The sequence below is a fragment of the Balaenoptera musculus genome, chromosome 13 (assembly GCF_009873245.2).
Source record: "Balaenoptera musculus isolate JJ_BM4_2016_0621 chromosome 13, mBalMus1.pri.v3, whole genome shotgun sequence".
Taxonomy (NCBI): Eukaryota; Metazoa; Chordata; class Mammalia; order Artiodactyla; family Balaenopteridae; genus Balaenoptera; species Balaenoptera musculus.
Window position 1 is genome coordinate 31,704,793 of NC_045797.1, and position 22,294 is coordinate 31,727,086.

The 22,294-nt window shown below is 41.9% G+C and overlaps 1 protein-coding gene across 2 annotated transcripts in view; it reads right to left on the reverse strand.

Annotated features, from left to right (window-relative positions):
• Positions 1 to 17,691, reverse strand: part of ARHGAP25 (Rho GTPase activating protein 25) — a 96,902-nt gene extending 79,211 nt beyond the window's left edge. The window contains exon 1 of one of the 2 annotated variants that reach the window (XM_036873883.1): positions 17,223 to 17,573. In XM_036873883.1, coding sequence (XP_036729778.1) covers positions 17,223 to 17,283 — 61 coding nt within the window. In that variant the 5' untranslated portion in view covers positions 17,284 to 17,573. Of the gene's footprint in view, positions 1 to 17,222 lie in introns of both variants that reach the window. The other variant, XM_036873881.1, reaches the window with a different exon arrangement.
• Between the last annotated feature and the right edge of the window lie 4,603 nt (positions 17,692 to 22,294).

Consider the following 22,294-nt stretch of genomic DNA (forward strand, 5'->3'; position numbering starts at 1 on the left):
TGCCAACTTACTCTGTACCTGTGATCATCATAACCCTGGGTTGTGTGCCCAGGGAGATTCCTCACCCACCAGCAAAATGGGTTTCTGGGTTCTGAACGACCAAGTGCCCAGAGGAAAATGCAGAAGAACAAGGAGGGGGAGAATGCACTCACAAGAACCCTTGGGTTGCAACAGCAGAACTGAGGCCAAGGAAGACAGGGGTCTCATTTGGAAGGTCCTGCTGTTTCTTCACAATTGTATCTAAAAATAATGGCCTGGAAATGAATAGTTGGCCACATGTGGGATTCTTACAGAACTGGAAAAACTAATCTGCTGCTGCTGTAACTCACACGTAAGACATCACAGACATTAACCATTGACCCCAGTGAGGCCCAAACAAACAGCATGCAACCTCACTTCGATGGCCAGAGATGCTTGTGAGAGTGGGAGAGGTCTGCAGCTCTGGCGGAAGTGGCTCCTCAGCAATGGAGGAGGGTCACCCAGGTGGTGCACAACCCAGAGTCACTCTTTTCCTACCCAGAGTAAGAGGAGTATGAGGAACGGCCCCTATCACAACAGCGCGGAGACAGAGACCTCTCTACAGCAAGCATCCTGAAGGACACTTACCAGAAGCTCCTCCTTATCCTTATAGGAAAGTCACAACTCAGGTACTTTACCAACTTAGGAAAGAAATGGCAAAAACAAAACAAAAAAAAAGAAAAGCAAGAGGAAAGGAAAAGGACAAACGATGAAAAGTGATGTAGCTGTGTAAACAGAGTGGATGAAATTTGTATGCCTTAAGGAAGGGCTGCAGAGTCAAAGACTGGAGGTAAAGGAGTCAGAAACAAGACATGCCAGGCAACCCCAGAGCAGCAGTGTTGTGGTGAGCCGGGGGCTGACACCGGGCAGCAAAGAGGATCAGCAGATGCTGAAAAGGCCATTAGTCTAAAGAAAAAAGAGAAGAACTAAACTGGACCAAGACAAACTAAACTAGCACCGCTGGCTGGGGCTTTCACCAAAGACTTGGCTGGAAGGAGTTGATAGCGTACCCACATTGTAGTCATGCGCTTGGCCGCAGTGATGATGACAAGTGATATTTACGAAGCACATGCCGATGTCTGCTATTATGCTAAGGGTTTTACCAAGATCGTCTCCTTTAATCGTCACAATAGCCACATGGGTTAGCACTGTGATTATGCCCATTTTACAGATAAAGAAAGTGAGAACCAAGGTCACATGACTAGCAACTAATGACGGTAGAATTTACTTTAAGGTAACTTTCTAACTACCATCCCATGCACAGTTGGCTCGTGTCACTGTAGCTAGTTCGGACTTTGTTAGAAATTTTTCTGGTCAACTTTATAAAAATCATGTTTAAATATTAAAAAATATTTTATATCAGCAACAGAAACTTCGTACTGTACCACTTCCTCTTTCACTTTGAAACTCTCAGACCAACAAGGAAGCCTACAGATGGTTCAGAAGTCATAGGCCAGGGTTCCAGCAGTAGAGTATCACTAGCCCCATCTGGAACATCTGTGTGTACACATTTTGGAGGTGGGTGAGTAGCATAAGGAGGCAGTGAAGCAGCTGTCACAGGGCACAATATTGAGAATGTTCCTTGAAAAGGACCTGTCACGTAGAGGTGAGCAAATACATGTTACATGAATGAATGAATGAAATGAAAATGATTGGCCTCAGTGTACTGAAGCCACCATCATTATATATAACTAGCAAAAAAATATGAGTGGCCATAGAATTGTGTTTTCATTTATGAACTAAAAGAATTGATTCTCAGCACCCATGTTCTTTGAACACTGTTTTTAGAAAAATTATAATGCCCAGTTGCCACTAATAAGTATGAAATTTATTCACAGGCTACCTGAGGAGTTGTATACTGATAGATTGCATATACTTACACTCTCTCCTTAAAAGACTTCATGGGTTTTTCATCTTCAAATAGAAAACTCACTTGCAATGAACACATAAATTTATACCAAAGACAAAGGAAAATATAAGTCTGCTAATTGAATGGGTGAAAGTTGTGATTGAGCTTCAGTTTAGCTCTGAGTTTCCTGGCAGACAAGGCAAAAAAAGAAAAACAATAGGTTTCACAATTGTCTTAACAGAAAGGAGGAAACATGCCAGTCCCTCAAATGAGACAAAGTATGAGCACTGAATTCTCAGTGAATTTTCTCACCTAGGGTTACACATAGAAGTTGCCTGCATTGTTCATTTCCTGTTCTCATTTTTACAAAACAATCAGGAGCAGATTTCATGAAATCGTTACCTGCGGTGATGATTAAAACTGATGGTGTGACAGTAAAGTGCAGCTTAGTGAGCCCATCTGTAAGGATGCCAAGGTAATGTAGCCCAAGTACAGCTTCTAGTTTGATCTGAGGTTAGAAATCAGATTATCTATAAAGAAAGGAAACAGGTGTTTGCTAAACACCTAACGTGTTTTGTGCATGAAATGTTTTCTTCCTCTCAACATACATATTATTAATTCTGTTTAATAATTAAGTGAATGTTTTACTGGGATTTACTGCAAATCAGCAAAGGGGTCCCAAGCTCACGCACTCTCTTCTGTACCACACACACCTTCCTGCGCTCCTACACTCCTATCAAGAAAAGCCAATGGGCAATTCATCCCTTAGAAAAGCTTCTGTCAGTGCCACTTTTTACAGGAAATTCGAGTTAATTTTCTCCAGAGAGGGCCTAGAGCGCTGGGGTTGCACATTACTGATTAAGGAGAAATTTCTTTGATTAAAAACCAAGCACAAAGGGTTAACCAAGATGGCGGAGTAGAAGGACATGCTCTCACTCCCTCTTGCGAGAGCACCAGAATCACAACTGGCTGCTGGATAATCATCGACAGGAAGACACTGGACTTCACCAAGGAGGATACCCCACGTCCAAGGACAGAGGAGAAGCCACAGTGAGACGGCAGGAGGGGTGCAATCAGAGTAAAATCAAATCCCATAACTGCTGGGTGGGTGACTCACAGACTGGCGAGCACTTATACCACAGAAGTCCACCCACTGGAGTGAAGCTTCTGAGCCCTACGTCAGGCTTCCCAACCTGGGGGTCCGGCAACGGGAGGAGGAATTCCTAGAGAATCAGACTTTGAAGCCTAGTGGGAATTGATTGCAGGACTTCGACAGGACTGGGGGAAGCAGAGACCCCACTCTTGGAGGGCGCACACAAAATAGTGTGTGCATCGGGACCCAGGGGAAGGAGCAGTGACCCTGGGGGAGACTGAACCAGACATACCTGCTGGTGTTGGGGGGTCTCCTGCAGAGGCGGGGACTGGCTGTGTTTCACCGTGGGGACAAGGACACTGGCAGCGGAGGTTCTGGGAAGTACTCCTTGGCGTGAGCCCTCCCAGGGTCTGCCATTAGCCCCACCAAAGAGCCCGGGTAGGCTCCAGTGTTGGGTTGCCTCGGGCAAAACAACCAACAGGGAGGGAACCCAGCCCCACCCATCAACAGTCAAGTGGATTAAAGTTTTACGGAGCTCTGACCGCCACAGCAACAGTCAGCTCTACCCACTCCCAGAGCCTCCCATCAAGCCTCTTAGATAGCCTCAACCACCAGAGGGCAGACAGCAGAAGCAAGAAAAACTACAATCCTGCAGCCTGTGGAACAAAAACCACATTTACAGAAAGATAGACAAGATGAAAAGGCAGAGGGCTATATACCAGATGAAGGAACAAGAAAAAACCCCAGAAAAACAACAAAATGAAGTGGAGATAGGCAACCTTCCAGAAAAAGAATTCAGAATAATGATAGTGAAGATGATCCAGGACCTCGGAATAAGAATGGAGACAAAGATTGAGAAGATGCAAGAAATGATTAACAAAGACCTAGAAGAATTAAAGAACAAACAAACAGAGATGACCAATACAATAACTGAAATGAAAACTACACTAGAAGGAATCAATAGCAGAATAACTGAGGCAGAAGAACGGATAAGTGACCTGGAATACAGAATGGTGGAATTCACTGCTGTGGAACAGACTAAAGAAAAAAGAATGAAAAGAAATAAAGACAGCCTAAGAGACCTCTGGGACAACATTAAACGCAACAACGTTCGCATTATAGGGGTCCCAGAAGGAGAAGAGAGAGAGAAAGGACCAGAGAAAATATTTGAAGAGATTATAGTCGAAAACTTCCCTAACATGGGAAAGGAAATAGCCACCCAAGTCCAGGAAGTGCAGAGAGTCCCATACAGGATAAACCCAAGGAGAAGCACGCCAAGACACATAGTAATCAAAGTTACAAAAATTAAAGACAAAGAAAAATTATTGAAAGCAGCAAGGGAAAAATGACAAATAACATACAAGGGAACTCCCATAAGGTTAACAGCTGATTTCTCAGCAGAAGCTCTACAAGCCAGAAGGGAGTGGCATGATATACTTAAAGTGATGAAAGGGAAGAACCTACAACCAAGATTACTCTACCCAGCAAGGATCTCATTTAGATTTGATGGAGAAATCAAAAGCTTTACAGACAAGCAAAAGCTAAGAGAATTCAGCACCACCAAACCAGCTCTACAACAAATGCTAAAGGAACTTCTCTAAGTGGGAAACACAAGAGAAGAAAAGGACCTACAAAAACAAACCCAAAACAATTAAGAAAATGGTCATAGGAACATACATATCGATAATTACCTTAAACGTGAATGGATTAAATGCTCCAACCAAAAGACAGGCTTGCTGAATGGATACAAAAACAAGACCCATATATATGCTGTCTACAAGAGACCCACTTTAGACCTAGGGACACATACAGACTGAAAGTGAGGGGATGGAAAAAGATATTCCGTGCAAATGGAAATCAAAAGAAAGCTGGAGTAGCTATACTCATATCAGATAAAATAGACTTTAAAATAAAGAATGTTACAAGAGACAAGGAAGGACACTACATAATGATCAAGGGATCAATCCAAGAAGAAGATATAACAATTATAAATATATATGCACCCAACATAGGAGCACCTCAATACATAAGGCAACTGCTAACAGCTATAAAAGAAGAAATCGACAGTAACACAATAATAGTGGGGGACTTTAACACCTCACTTACACCAATGGACAGATCATCCAAAATGAAAATAAATAAGGAAACAGAAGCTTTAAATGACACAATAGACCAGATAGATTTAATTGATATATATAGGACATTCCATCCAAAAACAGCAGATTACACGTTCTTCTCAAGTGCACACAGAACATTATCCAGGATAGATCACATCTTGGGTCACAAATCAAGCCTCAGTAAATCTAAGAAAATTGAAATCATATCAAGCATCTTTTCTGACCACAACACTGTGAGATTAGAAATGAATTACAGGGGAAAAAATGTAAAAAACACAAACACATGGAGGCTAAACAATATGTTACTAAATAAGCAAGAGATCACTGAAGAAATCAAAGAGGAAATCAAAAAATACCTAGAGACAAATGACAATGAAAACACGATGACCCAAAACCTATGGGAGGCAGCAAAAGCAGTTCTAAGAGGGAAGTTTATAGCTATACAAGCCTACCTCAAGAAACAAGAAAAATCTCAAGTAAACAATCTAACCTTACACCTAAAGGAACTAGAGAAAAAAGAACAAACAAAACCCAAAGTTAGCAGAAGGAAAGAAATCATAAAGATCAGAGCAGAAATAAATGAAATAGAAACAAAGAAAACAATAGCAAAGATCAATAAAACTAAAAGCTGGTTCTTTGAGAAGATAAACAAAATTGATAAGCCATTAGCCAGACTCATCAAGAAAAAGAGGGAGAGGACTCAGATCAATAAAATCAGAAATGAAAAAGGAGAAGTTACAACAGACACTGCAGAAATACAAAGCATCTTAAGAGACTACTACAAGCAACTTTATGCCAATAAAATGGACAACCTGGAAGAAATGGACAAATTCTTAGAAAGGTATAACCTTCCAAGACTGAACCAGGAAGAAGCAGAAAATATGAACAGACCAATCACAAGTAATGAAATTGAAACTGTGATTAAAAATCTTCCAACAAACAAAAGTCCAGGACCAGATGGCTTCACAGGTGAATTCTATCAAACATTTAGAGAAGAGCTAACACCTATCCTTCTCAAACTCTTCCAAAAAATTGCAGAGGAAGGAACACTCCCAAACTCATTCTATGAGGCCACCATCACCCTGATACCAAAACCAGACAAAGACACTACAAAAAAAGAAAATTACAGACCAATATCACTGATGAATATAGATGCAAAAATCCTCAACAAAATACTAGCAAACAGAATCCAACAACACATTAAAAGGACCATACACCACGATCAAGTGGGATTTATCCCAGGGATGCAAGGATTCTTCAATATACGCAAATCAATCAATGTGATACACCATATTAACAAATTGAAGAAGAAAAACCATATGATCATCTCAATAGATGCAGGAAAAGCTTTTGACAAAATTCAACACCCATTTATGATAAAAACTCTCCAGAAAGTGGGCATAGAGGGAACCTACCTCAACATAATAAAGGCCATATATGACAAACCCACAGCAAACATCCTTCTCAACGGTGAAAAACTGAAAGCATTTCCTCTAAGATCAGGAATGAGACAAGGATGTCCACTCTCACCACTATTATTCAACATAGTTCTGGAAGTCCTAGCCACGGCAATCAGAGAAGAAAAAGAAATAAAAGGAATACAAATTGGAAAAGAAGAAGTAAAACTGTCACTGTTTGCAGATGACATGATACTATACATAGAGAATCCTAAAACTGCCACCAGAAAACTGCTAGAGCTAATTAATGAATATGGTAAAGTTGCAGGATACAAAATTAATGCACAGAACTCTCTTGCATTCCTATACACTAATGATGAAAAATCTGAAAGAGAAATTATGGAAACACTCCCATTTACCATTGCAACAAAAAGAATAAAATACCTAGGAATAAACCTACCTAGGGAGACAAAAGACCTGTATGCAGAAAACTATAAGACACTGATGTGGGATTTCCCTGGCGGTCCAGTGGTTAAGACTTCACCTTCCAATGCAGGGGGTGCAGGTTCGATCCCTGGTCAGGGAGCTAGGATCCCACATGCCTCGTGGCCAAAAAAACAAAACATAAAACAGAAGCAATATTGTAACAAATTCAATAAAGACTTTAAAAATTGTCCACATCAAAAAAAATCTATAAAAAAGACACTGATGAAAGAAATTAAAGATGATACCAACAGATGGAGAGATATACCATGTTCTTGGATTGGAAGAATCAATATTGTGAAAATGACTATACTACCCAAAGCAATCTACAGATTCAATGCAATCCCTATCAAATTACCAATGGCATTTTTTACCGAACTAGAACAAATCATCTTAAAATTTGTATGGAGACACAATAGACCCCGAATAGCCAAAGCAGTCTTGAGGGAAAAAAAACGGAGCTGGAGGAATCACACTCCCTGACTTCAGACTATACTACAAAGCTACAGTAATCAAGACAATATGGTACTGGCACAAAAACAGAAACATAGATCAATGGAACAAGATAGAAAGCTCAGAGATAAACCCACACACCTATGGTCAACTAATCTATGACAAGGGAGGCAAAGATATACAATGGAGAAAAGACAGTCTCTTCAATAAGTGGTGCTGGGAAAACTGGACAGCTATATGTAAAAGAATGAAATTAGAATACTCCCTAACACCATACACAAAAATAAACTCAAAATGGATTAGAGACCTAAATGTAAGACTGGACACTATAAAACTCTTAGAGGAAAACATAGGAAGAACACTCTTTGACATAAATCACAGCAAGATGTTTTTTGATCCACCTCCTAGAGTAATGGAAATAAAAACAAAAATAAACAAATGGGACCTAATGAAACTTCAAAGCTTTTGCACAGCAAAGGAAACCATAAACAAGATGAAAAGACAACCCTCAGAATGGGAGAAAATATTTGCAAACGAAGCAACAGACAAAGGATTAATCTCCAAAATATATAAACAGTTCATTCAGCTCTATGTTAAAGAAACAAACACCCCAATCCAAAAATGGGCAGAAGACCTAAATAGACATTTCTCCAAAGAAGACATACAGATGGCCACGAAGCACATGAAAAGATGCTCAACATCACTAATTATCAGAGAAATGCAAATCAAAACTACAATGAGGCATCACCTCACACCAGTTAGAACGGGCATCATCAGAAAATCTACAAACAACAAATGCTTGAGAGGGTGTGGAGAAAAGGGAACCCTCTTGCACTGTTGGTGGGAATGTAAATTGATACAGCCACTATGGAGAACAATATGGAGGTTCCTTAAAAAACTAAAAATAGAATTACCATATGACCCAGCAATCCCACTACTGGGCATATACCCAGAGAAAACCATAATTCAAAAAGACACATGCACCCCAATGTTCATTGCAGCACTATTTACAATAGCCAGGTCATGGAAGCAACCTAAATGCCCATCAACAGACGAATGGATAAAGAAGAAGTGGTACATATATACAATGGAATATTACTCAGCCATGAAAAGGAACGAAATTGAGTCATTTGTTGAGACGTGGATGGATCTAGAGACTGTCATACAGAGTGAAGTAAGTCAGAAAGAGAAAAACAAATATCGTATATTAACGCATGTATGTGGGACCTAGAAAAATGGTACAGATGGGCCGCTTTGCAGGGCAGAAGTTGAGACACAGATGTAGAGAACAGACATATGGACACCAAGGGGGGAAAACTGCGGTGGGGTGGGGATGGTGGTGTGCTGAATTGGGCGATTGGGATTGACATGTATACACTGATGTGTATAAAATTGATGACTAATAAGAACCTGCAGTATAAAAAAACAAACAAGACAACTAATACTAAACTTTCATTGGGTTATTTGTATGGAAATATGTTAATATAAATGTTTCAGACATAACATGAAATTTCTAAAAATCTTATATGTTCTGGTATAATGTTATAAGTCATAATCCTAGTTATTACTTTAAAATGTATATATCAGAAATAACTAATTTTCTTGTCAACTGCATTATTATGAACTTTCATCAAATCTTTAACCGTGGTCATTTTAAGTCTTTTGTCATTTACAGACAGTTCTGGGTGTACTCTGATGCTTTTGCAAATATGTTCCTATAAAAGGGTTTCATCTTCAAGAAATACATGGAAAAGACTGACAAGGACAGGTTTCTGGTAACTGACTGTACTGCTGAACTGAATGAATAAGCATTTTCAGAACTCTAATGAAAAACTGATGAACTCATAAAAGTGCTAACAAAAGATCAAGATAAAAAAAAATTAATTACATGGGACTGAGTGAACTGATGAGGATGAGTATAATTTTTGTGACTTTCTGTTTGAATTAAAAAAAAAATCCCACAAGGACTCAGAGGCAAAGAATATACAAATCAAGTTTCACTGCAAAGTAAAGGAGCTGTTACAGTGGAGGATTACTGGACTGAATGTCAATATTATGACATAGTATGAGTGTGTTTCATGTTTGGTAATTGCAATCATTGTTGCTTTTGTTGTGGTCATCCATGTACAATGCTTGATGTCAGTCTATTTATCTCTTGTAAAAATAAAATACAGTGTGTGTGTGTGTAAAAAAAAAAAAAAGAATAAAATACTTAGGAATAATAAAAAAAAAAACCAAGCAGATGGGAATAAAGACGCAGACCTACTACAGAATGGACTTGAGGACACGGGGAGGGGGAAGGGTAAGCTGGGATGAAGTGAGAGAGTGTTATGGACATATATACACTACCAAATGTAAAATAGATAGCTAGTGGGAAGCAGCCGCATAGCACAGGGAGATCAGCTCGGTGCTTTGTGACCACCTAGAGGGGTGGGATAGGGAGGGTGGGAGGGAGGGAAATGCAAGAGGGAGGAGATATGGGGATACATGTATATGTATAGCTGATTCACTTTGTTATACAGCAGAAACTAACACACCATTGTAAAGCAATTATACTCCAATAAAGATGTTTAAAAATAAATAAATAATTAATTAGTTAAAAAAAATAAAAGGCAATCAATCAGTTGGTAGGTTTGACTCAAATCTCTCAACTTCAGGAGCCTTCACTGAGCTCACCACAAAGGAAGTCCACAGTTTCTAGATCTGTAAGTCTCTCTGGTTAAATGGCCTGGGAAAGGATTATTACACTCTCCTTCCAGTGATAGGCAGACTCAAGGTCTCCCAGGGGACAAGATGTCTACACTGTGACTAAAACGTGACAGAGCCTTAATTTAGCTCTGAGCTTCCCGGCAGTCAAGACAAAAAGAGAAATACAATGAGTTTCACAGCTGTCTTAACAGAAACGAGGAAGCACGCCAGTCCCTCAAAGGAGACAAAGTGTGGGCTAAAGCACGGGCAGGAATCGGGTGGTAGTAAGGGAGCCCTGAGTAGAGAGGGCTCCAGGCGGATGAGAAAGGGCAGGGAACTGAAAAGGACATGGCTGGGGTCTAGAGTGTGCGTGTGTCTGCTTGGGGAAGCATCTGTGGCAAGAACAAGCAGGCAGGTGTAATCCCTTCACAAGGAGGGGCTACAGAAAATAACAGAGTTTTTTCTTCTCCAAAGGAACAGGGACCATGTACAGGAAAATCAGTCTGAGAAGGATGGCAAGTCTGGGACTCACTGAAGAACATACATATCTATATCTTAAAGATATATCTATAGATATCTTTTATCTATAGATATATAGATAAAAATGAATGGGGCTTCCCTGGTGGCGCAGTGGTTGAGAATCTGCCTGCCAATGCAGGGCACACGGGTTCGAGCCCTGGTCTGGGAAGATCCCACATGCCGCGGAGCAACTAGGCCCGTGAGCCACAACTACTGAGCCTGCGCGTCTGGAGCCTGCGCTCCGCAACTAGAGAGGCCGCGATAGTGAGAGGCCCGCGCACCGCGATGAAGAGTGGCCCCCGCTCGCCGCAGCAAGAGAAAGCCCTCGCACAGAAACGAAGACCCAACACAGCCATAAATAAATAAATAAATAAATAAATTTATAAAAAAAAAAAAAAAAAATGAATGGCAGTGTTGGGGAGAGAGGTGGCGGGACCAGTATGCCGCTTCCTAGGAGCCCTCCTGTGGCTCCCATGGCTGTTATCATAGGACTGGTCTTGATGTCCTGTAATTGTTTCTCTGTCTATGCCGCACTAGCCTGTAAGCCTTGCAGGAGCAGAGAGCAGGACTGCCTTTAGATTTGCTTGCCAGACCTACGGGTGTCATTTTGTGTGTGTGTGTAAAGTGATTTTGATTTTTTAGAACGTATTCAAAGGAAGAACAAAGAAACGCTTTCAAGGAGAAAAATGGTGACGAGTAAAGGATAAGACAAGAAATGTAAATTATTTTCTCTGCTTGAGACTTCCATATCTCAGTTCCCCTCTGGGGACTCCACAAAACTTACATACCACCCCCAGGCTGGAATCTGTCCCATTGGCCTGCGCCTCACCCTGGCTCTCCCTGTGGTATTTCCCTGAGTCTCCATGGGCGCCCTTTTGTCTCAGTTGCTGTGCCAATGCTGAGGCTTCACATTAGCTCTTTACTCACTCCTTTCTCCTCTATCCGATTAAACAACCACAGAGAGAGGCATTTTTTCTTTCAAGCTGTCTTGTGTGTGATGGGACCATCATCACCACCTTAGTCTTCTTAACCAATCCCAGCACCTTTCCAACACCCCTATAATGAGCATCCTGCCGACGACCACGTGTAGGTCCTGGCTGGTTGCAACCTCTGCAGCTGCAGGAGGGCTTTGCACCTGGCTGCCGACTGCCAAAGAGCATGTGCCGCCAGACCTTGTGCCACCACGCCTGGCCAAGCGCTGGAATTTGTTTTAGCTTTGAGTATTCTCAATAATGTAGTTAATACTTGTTCACTATAGAAACTCTGGAAAATACTTATAAAGTAATAATACATACATGTGTGGGTATACCTCACCCATAAATCCTTCACCCATAATTAGCTACTCCAGTTGGCCCTTGAACAACACAGGTTTGAACTGCGCAGGTCCACTTATAGGTGAATTTTTTTGATAAATATAGTTCCTGTGTTTTCATTTTACAGATCTTTAAGTGCAGCGAAAAGTTTGTGTTCGATTGGAGATCCTTTTGTTATTTCAACATCTTGCCCCCTTGAGTGAGTCACTTATCAATTCCTTTGTTTCTGAGGCAGAGATGGTAGTACTCAGATTTCTGGCTGCACGGAATGGGGAAGGAGGGTCCTGAGCCCCTAACCCCCCCCGCATTGTTCAAGGGTCAACTGTATTAACAAATTGTATATCTCCTTCCAGATTTTTGAGTGTTTATTTACGCGTTCGTTTCTTTGTTCATTTTATATACAATAATATAATAACTTCTCATGTAACTACCAATAACGTTAGTTAGGTACATTTGGAGCTTCCGAAATGCATTTCCCTTTCTTTTCCCTACAGAAGTAACAACCATCCAGAACTTTATATTAGTCAATTCCTCATTTTTCTTTATAGTTTTGCCGTATACATACACAGTTTTTAAGCTTCCTGTAAATGAATCCCCATTCTGATCTTCTGTGACTTCCCTTTTCTGCCTAAAATTAAGTTTTTGCTATTCAGACTCATTGAAATATATGACCACAATTAATTAGTTTTTGCTCTTGGGTAGCATTACATTTTATAAAGATACTACAATTTATTTTTCTATTCTGTTATTGATGGGCACTTGGGTTGTTTCCTGCCTCTTGTTATTTCAAGAAATACTACTGTGGAACTTCTGTACATCTCTTCTTGTTCATACACACAGTAGCTTCTCCAGGGGACAGTCTCCAGAGGGAAATGGCTGTTTCGTAGAGTCTATACATCATCAGTTTCACTGAGCAATGCTAAATTGTTTTCCAAAATTGTTTTATTCTTAGTGTCTGAGAGTTCCTATTGCTCCGTGTCCTTGATAACACTTGGTATTGTCAGAATTTTTCATTTTAGCAATTTTGGTGGGTGAGATTAGGTATGTCATTGTGCTTTTAATTTACATTTCCTAATTACTGTGATTAACCATATTTCCATATATTTATTGGCAGTATTATTCCTATCTTGTAAAATGCCTATTCATGTTGTTTCTTCATTTTTTAAACTATTTTTTGATTCATAGGACTTATTTATATATTCAATTCTCTCTGTCTCTGTGGATCTCTGTATCTATCTATGCATCTGTTTATCTAAAACTATACTTTCAAATCTGACAGCTTTTAACAAGAATAATAACCTACGTTGGAAATTGGTCTAGTTACAGGGTCTTAAGTAACAATTATTTTTATTCCCTTTACTCTGATTTTCTAAAGAGCAAAACTAGATCCCATATCAGACAAATAATGATTTATCAAGTGGAAAAAAGCCCTCCACTACTGTTGTTTTTCACTTTACTACTTGGGAGATTAGAATAATGAATTTTTGTTTCTGGATAATTTTTTTTCAACATTGAATTTCAGAGGGGAAAAAAAAGTTGAAAACAACTGTCCCTCCGTAGTCACTTTTTTAATGTATCTCAGAGTCATATGCTCTCTAGGGCCCATTGTCCCCTCATTTGGCTTAGGGGAGCTGAGAAAAAAGTAAGACGTGCCTGCAACTGGATACAACATGGGTGGTCCTGAAATTCACCCAGAGATCTTCCAACTAAGCACTCCCCAGCAGCCGGGCAGGAAGGTCCTTCCCTGGATGGTCAATACCCTCTCAATAGAGCACCTACATGCCACCCTATGGATGTGCCATACCCTTGGACAGTGTGCAAGAAATGACACTGCATCCTAGAACCCACCCTCTAGGGCTTACAGTTCAGTTAGAAAGACAAATAAATGAAAGAGTAAAAGATATGAGTAACACTACATGAAAGCAATGGAAGGCTATCATGATTTTAACTATTGGACAAAAATTGAAGATGACAAAGGATCAAAGGAAGAAGTATGTGCTCTTGGCTCCACCTCAAGTCAAGTCTGTTGGCTCTGCATTTCCCTTGCCTCCAACCCCTGTTCCCTCCTAGGACCAATAGGTCAGACGCAGGGTAGCTTGGGTCACGTTCTCCCACCGCTTCCAGACCCATGGTGTGGTCTCTGGTCAGCCTCCCATCCACTGGGGCCCTCCCCACTCTCTGAGATGGAAGTACAGAGGAGAGTCCTCCACCCGCTCTCGGAGACTTCCACTTTCATTCCAGCCCTGGCTCAGCACTCACAAGACTCAGAGGGAACTAGAAGTGTCGCTCACCAAAAAGATGTTGGAGCCCCTTCCTGGGCCACATCATGGATCAGTGTCTTGCTATTTCCCTAAGTAAGTGCTGAACCTGGTGTCCTCCTAGGGCACTGCCCATTCCCTGAAGTTATATCTTACTAAGAGTCTCTTGAAAGTTGACCTTGACAATGAATCATGAGGTAATACTTGGATTCCAGTCCCAAGTGACCTGACAACCACACCCTCTTGGTGATGATCTATGCCAGTGGTTTTCAACTAGGAGAGATGTCTCTTCCCAGACATCCAGTAACTTCTGGAGGTATTTTTGGTTGTCACAACTGATGGTGGTAGGGGAGTGCTACTGTCATCTAGTGCATAGAGGCTGAGGATGCTGCTAATATCCTTTAATGCACAGGATAGCCTCCATCACTGAGAACTAAGCAGCCCAAAATATCTGTAGTGTCCAGACTGAGAAACCCAGACCTACTCCTGACTAGCCCAGGCTGGAAAAACCACAGGTCATGACTCCCAGCTCCACACATTTTTTAATAGACTTGAGCTTCTTTGGTTATTCTTAAGTCAGTTCCTACAGTCACACCTGGACACAGGGTGCTGGAGAAGGGACCAGAGGTCCCATGGCTGAGTCAATGACTCTCTTCCCTCAGAGGGCTCAGCCTGTGATCTGAACTCTCATCAACGTGACACTCACAAAAAGTATTCTGGCTGCAGTCTAATCTCTTGGGGTGACAAACTTGTAAATGGCATGGATAATGACAAGGGCTCCTCCGTATTTCATTATGTAAGTATGATTTTTTTCATTAAAAAATACTAAATAATATCATCTGCTTGTACTCTATCATTCATTCAGTCAACAAATATTTGTTGTGTGCCCACTAGGACCCAGCACCACGCTCTATGCTAGATGAATGGTAATTGTCCAAGTCTACTAACCTAGACCACAGCCGGACTTTTTGATCAGGTGAGATGGAGGGCTGGGAGCTTACTAAATTGCAGATGCTTGGGTCTCCCTTCAGAGATTCTGATTTTACAAGTCAGGGTGATGCCCAGGAATCTGCATTTTTAGTGAGCACTTGTGGTGACTTCTAACACAGGCTAATTATGGGACCATGTTTTAAGAAACGTTGGTAGAAATCATGAAATCTACCCAACCTTATCCCAGGTCTGAGATTATGCAGGCCTGCACTCTAATGTGGTAACGTCCTCTATCCCTGAAAAAAATCATTTAACCATTTAATCAATTAATCATTTAACCATTAATTGTCTCAAGCTTCCATTTTTAAACAGAAGGAGAATAAGACTTGTTCAAACATGGATGGTGAGAGGGTAGAATGACCCCACGTAAATAGAAGCAAGACACTTTCAAAAGGAACAGAACCATAGAAGTTTTACTTCTAAAAACAAATTTTTTATGACATATAATAGAATGAGCATTAGCCAAGTACATTGACATCAACAGTAGTTAGGAGGAAAACCTCTGATTATGTAAAATCTCTCATTCTCTGAACCGACCTGCAATGATTCCCAGCTTGGTTAGGGACCACTAATCCTCCCTGGTTACCAAGATAAATGGCTTCTCTGATTACTCTCAATTTGCTTTCAAATTCTTTCTCAGACCTATATCATTCACACTCAGATATGTGACTTTGCAGTGGACCCCTTGCTTTAGTAGCTCATTAACCACTGTTAGAAGCCCAAGTTTAAACCTGTTCCAAGCAAAACTTTTCCAAGCCATTAGAAACACCTTAATACTTATCTATGTCTGTTATCAAGGAAGTTATCTCACTATACAAGCATAAGGGCAAAACACAGGGAATCATTTCCAGCCCAACTGCTCTATTCTAAATTACTGGGGTCAATTTAATAGTAGAAGGAACCCATATAAAGAAACTCATGATAACAATTATAGAACAGATTAAAATCAATGTATCACATGAATGGACCTAGAGATTATCGTACTAAGTGAAGTAAGCCACAGAAAAAGATAAATATCATATGATATTGCTTATATGTGGTATCTTAAAAAAAATGATACAAATGAACTTATTTACAAAACAGAAATAGACTCACAGACATGAATACAAACTTATGGTTACCAAAGAGGAAAGGGTAGGGAAGAAATAAATTAGGAGTTTCAGATTAAAATATGCACACTACTATATATAAAATAGATAACGAACAAGGACCTACTGTATAACACAGGGAACTATACTCAACATCTTGTCATAACCTATAATGGAAGATGATGTGAAAAAAGAATATATATGTTTATATACATGTACAATTGAATCACTTTGCTGTACACCTGAAACCAACACAACAGTGTAAATCAACTATATTTCAATAAAAATTTTTTTTAAAAATCAATGTATCACCAACATCATTAACGAGAAGAGGTATGAATTAAAGGCCAGAATATCTCAGAAAACACACCAGAGTCCCCTAAGGTAATTAATCTAAAATGTATTCTGTCCCTTTAATTAAACGTGTCTTTGTTACACCTTCAAAGGTCTCTATATTCCTGTCTTGTCCACACTATTTACTTTTTGCTACAAGTAACACCACCTTAGCCCCGAGTCCACAGAGAAGGTCTGGGGACCCAGTGGGCTCACAAAACAGAACACCTTGCGTTCCTTTACAGATCAAGCATTTCCAAAGACTCCTACCAAAATCCACTCAAAATACGGATGAGTGTCCAAACAGGAGGGAAATTATCCTTCCATGATAAACAGAGAAAAACTCACCATGTTTTGTGAGATCTGTAGCCTTAGTCCATCCCAAGTACCCCAGATCCCACACACCAAGGAGCTCCATTCCCACCACCTCCAAACAAAAAAACCCCTCCACAGCACTTGGGAACTCTGAGCCAACATATCAGTTTGAATGCAAATTTTACCCCAAACCCAACTCTGCCAACAGATTCATTTTTAAGTAGACTATGCTCCCTGCAGACCAACATGCAAATGGTGGGAACTCAAGTATGAGAACCACAAAGGCAGCAAAAAGACATTGACCATACCTATTTTCCCAGCCTCCCCTCGCAGGTTGAAATCCCAGTTTCTTGGCAACTTCAGGGACATTTTGCTTCTGGTTTGGGTGAGTAGCTGCTGAAGCAGGGAGTCTGCCTCAATTCACGCCCTTCTTGGCTTTTTGATCTTCTTGCCTCACAAGCTTGTGTGTGTGTGTTTTCCCCTTTACGATTGCTTCACAAGCAATCTTGGGTTTGAGGTTGATCTGCCAGCATGTCTTCTCCTTTCTCAGATGAAAGGTCCATCCATCTGTCACCGGGGATGGCACCCAAACCTGCCCACGGTCCCTCGGGAGGCTGGTACCTCGTAAAGTGTGCACCCTGCTTTTCCTGCTTTCAGTATTACCAGAAATATCCCAGTTGACACTTCACTCTGCGTCATGGGAAGCAAAGCTCCTGTTCGAAAGAATCTCAGGCCTCACTGAGGCAAGGTCGTGATAAACAACGGCTGCCTCTTGGCTTTTTTTTTTTTTTTTTTTTTTTAACTGTCTGCTTCCTTGCATTTGAGGAAGTGGGTGGTTGTTCAGTGTAGATGATACATTATAATCTCCTTCTTGAGAAAATGGTTTTTGGAAATGCTTATATAAGTAGAGTGAGTGCTCTTGGGTTATAAGCCTAGAGGTTTGATTAAAAGAAAAAGAAAAGAAAATTCTAAGACTCTGGCCATCTACCTCTAAGGCTCCCTTCTCATCGAACAGAGTGGGCTTACAAAAACGGTCAGTAAGACAAAGACCATAGCACAGGGAGATCAGCTCGGTGGTTTGTGACCACCTAGAGGGGTGGGATAGGGAGGGTGGAAGGGAGGGAGGCGCAAGAGGGAAGAGATATGGGAATATATGTATATGTGTAACTGATGCACTTTGTTATAAAGCAGAAGCTAACACACCATTGTAAAGCAATTATACTCCAATAAAGATGTTAAAAAAAAAAAAAGACAAAGAACATTCCCCCAAAATCACCTTCGTTTGGGTCACCTCCTTTTAGTCACCTTCTTCCTGCTATAAGGCCCACATAGTTAGTTCTCCACCTACTCAGGACAAAGGTTCCAAGAGATCTCAGCCTGATGTCAGGAGGGTTCTGATGTATTTAGCTAATAAGTGAGCTTTAGCTGGGTAGACCCACTTAAGTGTTATAATGGTTCTTTGACCTTGTGTACAGGGTGTGGGTTTGGGAATCAGACTGATATGGGTTCACAACTCAGTTCCTCCACTTCCTAGCTCTGCAGCTTTTAACAAGCAACTGAATCTCTCTGGGCCTCAGTATCCTTAGCAGTAAAATGGGTTGATAATAACCATGACTGCACAGAGTGGTGAAGGCATCTAGTACAGAGCTGGACGCATAGTGGTTACACCACAAACATCAATTCAACCCTTATTCCATTTAGTTCAGTTCCGTGACAGGCTTTCATATGTTCAGCTGGGCCAGACTAACCTAGTGATTAAGTATTTGGTCCAAGAGCCAGACTGCCTGTGTTCAAATCCTGGCCCAACCACTTTCTTGCTGTGTGACTTTGGATAAGTTTCTTGACTCCTCTGTGCTTCAATATTCTCATCTATAAATGAGGCAAATAATAGGACCTACTTCAGAGGGCTATCATGAGGCTTATTAAAGATAGTAGATAATAAAGACTAATAAGGCTATAAGGTAATGGGACTAATAAGATAGTAGGTAAGCGTGCTCACAAGAGTCACTACTGGCCAGAATATGAGCTACACATCCTTGGTCCATTCATTCTTCAGCCCTCCTGGATGACTCTGCTACACTTTCTTCTTTGCCTGCACGTGCTCACTCTGTTGATGACCTGGCTTCCTGTTCCATTGAGAAAGTTGATGCAACTGGAGGAGAGCGTCTGCAAGCTCCCATCACTGTAGCGCCCTCACTTCCACACTCAATCTTCTCCCAGTTCTGAAGGATAAACTGTGTTTATCACTGTGTCATCACTCCTCCATCTTTACTGCTTCATCAGTTTCTTCTCTCTCTTGGATCATTCCCACCAGCATTCACACGTATTCTTTTTTATACTATAGTTTAAAAAATCTCTCTCTATGTCATTTCCCCCTTTGGCTACAGCCCCATTTCTCTCCTTCATTTCTGAGCCAAGTTTTCATAAGAATCGTCTATACTTGCAAACACTTGTCCTACTATTCTCTCCTGAATCTTTTCGGTTGATGTTTTTGCTCCCATGACTCCACTGAATATATTCTGATCAAGGACGTGGACCACATCCCTGTCACTGAACCCACTGGTCAATTCCACATGTCATCTCACTTTGACACATTTGATTACTTTCTCCAACCCCAAGCCCTCTCTCTGCTTGTCTCCCAGGGCTCCTCACGGGTGTGGTTGTCTGCCGGCCGTTCTGCTCCATCTCCATTTCCTTGCTGATTCCGTCTCATCTCCCTGACCTCTTACCATTGAAGGAAACCAGGATCCACTCACTGGACTACTTTTCCATCTAGACCCACACCTTGGTGAGCTCATCTGTCTCAAGGCTTTAAACGCCATGCATCTTTTGATCCCTCCAATGTAGATTTTCAGCCCAGACTGCCCCTTGAACCCCAAATCATACACATCTCTGCTTATATAACAAATAATCACCTCAAACTAAACTGTCCAAAACTTATATCCGGGGGACCAGGCTGAAGGAGCAGGGGTGACCTGAGGCATATTCTTCTCATTGTGAATGAAAGGAGTGTAAGAGGGAAGAACCACATATGCATATTTAAAGCCTCTGCTCTTATCATATCTGCTCATATTCCAGTGACCAATACACATCACGTGACCAAGTCCAAAGTCAGTGAAACAGGAAGTACACACAACCCGGGGGTGGGGGGAAAAAGGAGTAAAGGTTTGCTGATCAATACTCCAATCCATCACGCCAACACGGCTCAGCTACCCTCCAAGCACCCCAGGGGTGCTGGATTCCTCTGAACTTGACTCAGTCAGTTGGACACTTCGGAGCGCCCGCTCGGCATTATGCCTGCCTGACCCAAACAGCACTTCTCTTTCTTATCCTGACTTGGAGTGGAGGCAGGGGTGGGTAGGCATCCTGAGTCCCAGCCCAGCAACATCTCCACAGGGAACTTGACATCATGCAAAGGTTCAATCCTGGGACCTTAAACTCAAGAACTCTGAAAATATCTTGAAGGTAGCAGTTAGAAACATGGAGAGAACTTTCCTTACTCTTCAGGGTAGGTTCCTGTAAGTCTTGGGAAAATCTCGTGACTGATGGGGAAGTTGGTCATGAATACTTGGAAAGGCAGCCAGAAGAAAAGCACCCCTGGAAAGACCCAGCACAGCTGCCTTCCCTCCGAAAAGCCTGCCCCGGAGCAGTCAGCTGCTTGGGAAGGGGTGAAGGGCAGCGTCTCTGCAGCGCTGCTCCCCAATTCCTGACCTTCAGAAAATGAAGAACTAGATGTCTCGTCTGGTTCCAAAGTTTGAATCAGCATCTGCCATAGCAAAAGGAAAAGCAAACGTTCATTCATCTATTTGCTTACTGAATGCTAACCATTAATTAAGGACTTATTTTTTTTACTGGGCATTGGTGGAATGTTCATGAACAAGCTGACTTTGTTTCTGCCCCCATTCAACTTACAGTCTGTTGAGAGAGAATAGTTAAGTCAACAATTAAATACTATATGAGAAGGGTATGTTGGGGGCAGTTTGGGGAGTATGGGACTTTATCTTGGAGGGACCTAACTGGGACTTGGGGTTGTGAGGGAAGGCTTTCTGAAGGAAGTGTCTTTTATATTAAGGCTTCATGAATGAGTTAGGGAAGCAAAAGTGTTGCAGAAGTTTTCCATACGAAACAAACAGCATGCAATAGGCACAGAGGTAAGAAAGAACTCATCAGGCTTCCCTGGTGGTGCAGTGGTTGAGAATCTGCCTGCCAATGCAGGGGACACGGGTTCGAGCCCTGGTCTGGGAAGATCCCACATGCCGCGGAGCAACTAGGCCCGTGAGCCACAATTACTGAGCCTGCGCGTCTGGAGGCTGTGCTCCGCAACAAGAGAGGCCGCGATGAAGAGTGGCCCCCACTTGCCGCAACTAGAGAAAGCCCTCGCACAGAAACGAAGACCCAACACAGCCATAAATAAATAAATAAATAAATAAATAAATAAATAAATAAAAAAGAAAGAACTCATCAGGTTGCTCCTGAAAATGATGAAAGGGGAGGGATGGGGGAGAGACGAAGCTGGAGAGGGAGAGCAGGGCTGGATCGTGGTGGATCCCTGGGAAGAGTTTTGACTTTACACTGGCGGAAACAGAAGCTTCTGGGGAGTTTTTATTAGGGTAAGGGTGCGGAGGCTGTGGCAGGAATCCAGGTGAGAGTGAGAGTGGGGGAGACGTCAATGGCAGTGTTCAGGGAAAGAAGGGAAAACAAGGCAAAAGCCATCCAGGTGGTAGGATTGATGGCCCCGGGGAGTTTCTATGGGAGAAAAAAGATGCCCACTGTCCTGGCCCCAGTCCCTGCAGAGATGGAGGCTCCAATCACAGAGATGGGGAGTGGACAGAAAGAGTGAGGGTTACTAATGAGGAGGGAGAGTCAAGATACCTCAAGGAGAAGATGGTGGGCTCTGTCGGTCCAGGGGAGGTTGCATTTAGAGAGCTACGGGATACTCACTGCAGATGTCCTGCAGCTGTGGGAGCCCAGAGCTCACGTCCATTCGTCCCCTCATTCACTCCATAAACATTTATCCAGGACTGTGCTGGATGGATGCTGAGTAAACAGGATGATTAAGAACCTGGCCTAATCCTCAAATGACTCAGAAGAGAGAAGTGTAAACATAACGGCAGTGCCATTGGAGACAAAAAAAAAAAATAGTGTACACACGGGGTAGGGTGGAACAGGAAATGTGAGCTCTGCTTGGGTGGCCAGGGAAGGCTTCCCAGGAAAGGTGACCCAGGAGAGGGTAGGCAGGCAGGAAGCATGGTGAGGGAGAAGGAGGAAGGTGTTCCAGGCTGATGAAACAGCAGAGAGCTGCTACAACACCAAACCCACTTAGGAAAGAACTAGGAATGGTATACGGCTACGGGGTAAGGCTGGAGGAGGGGGAGACAGA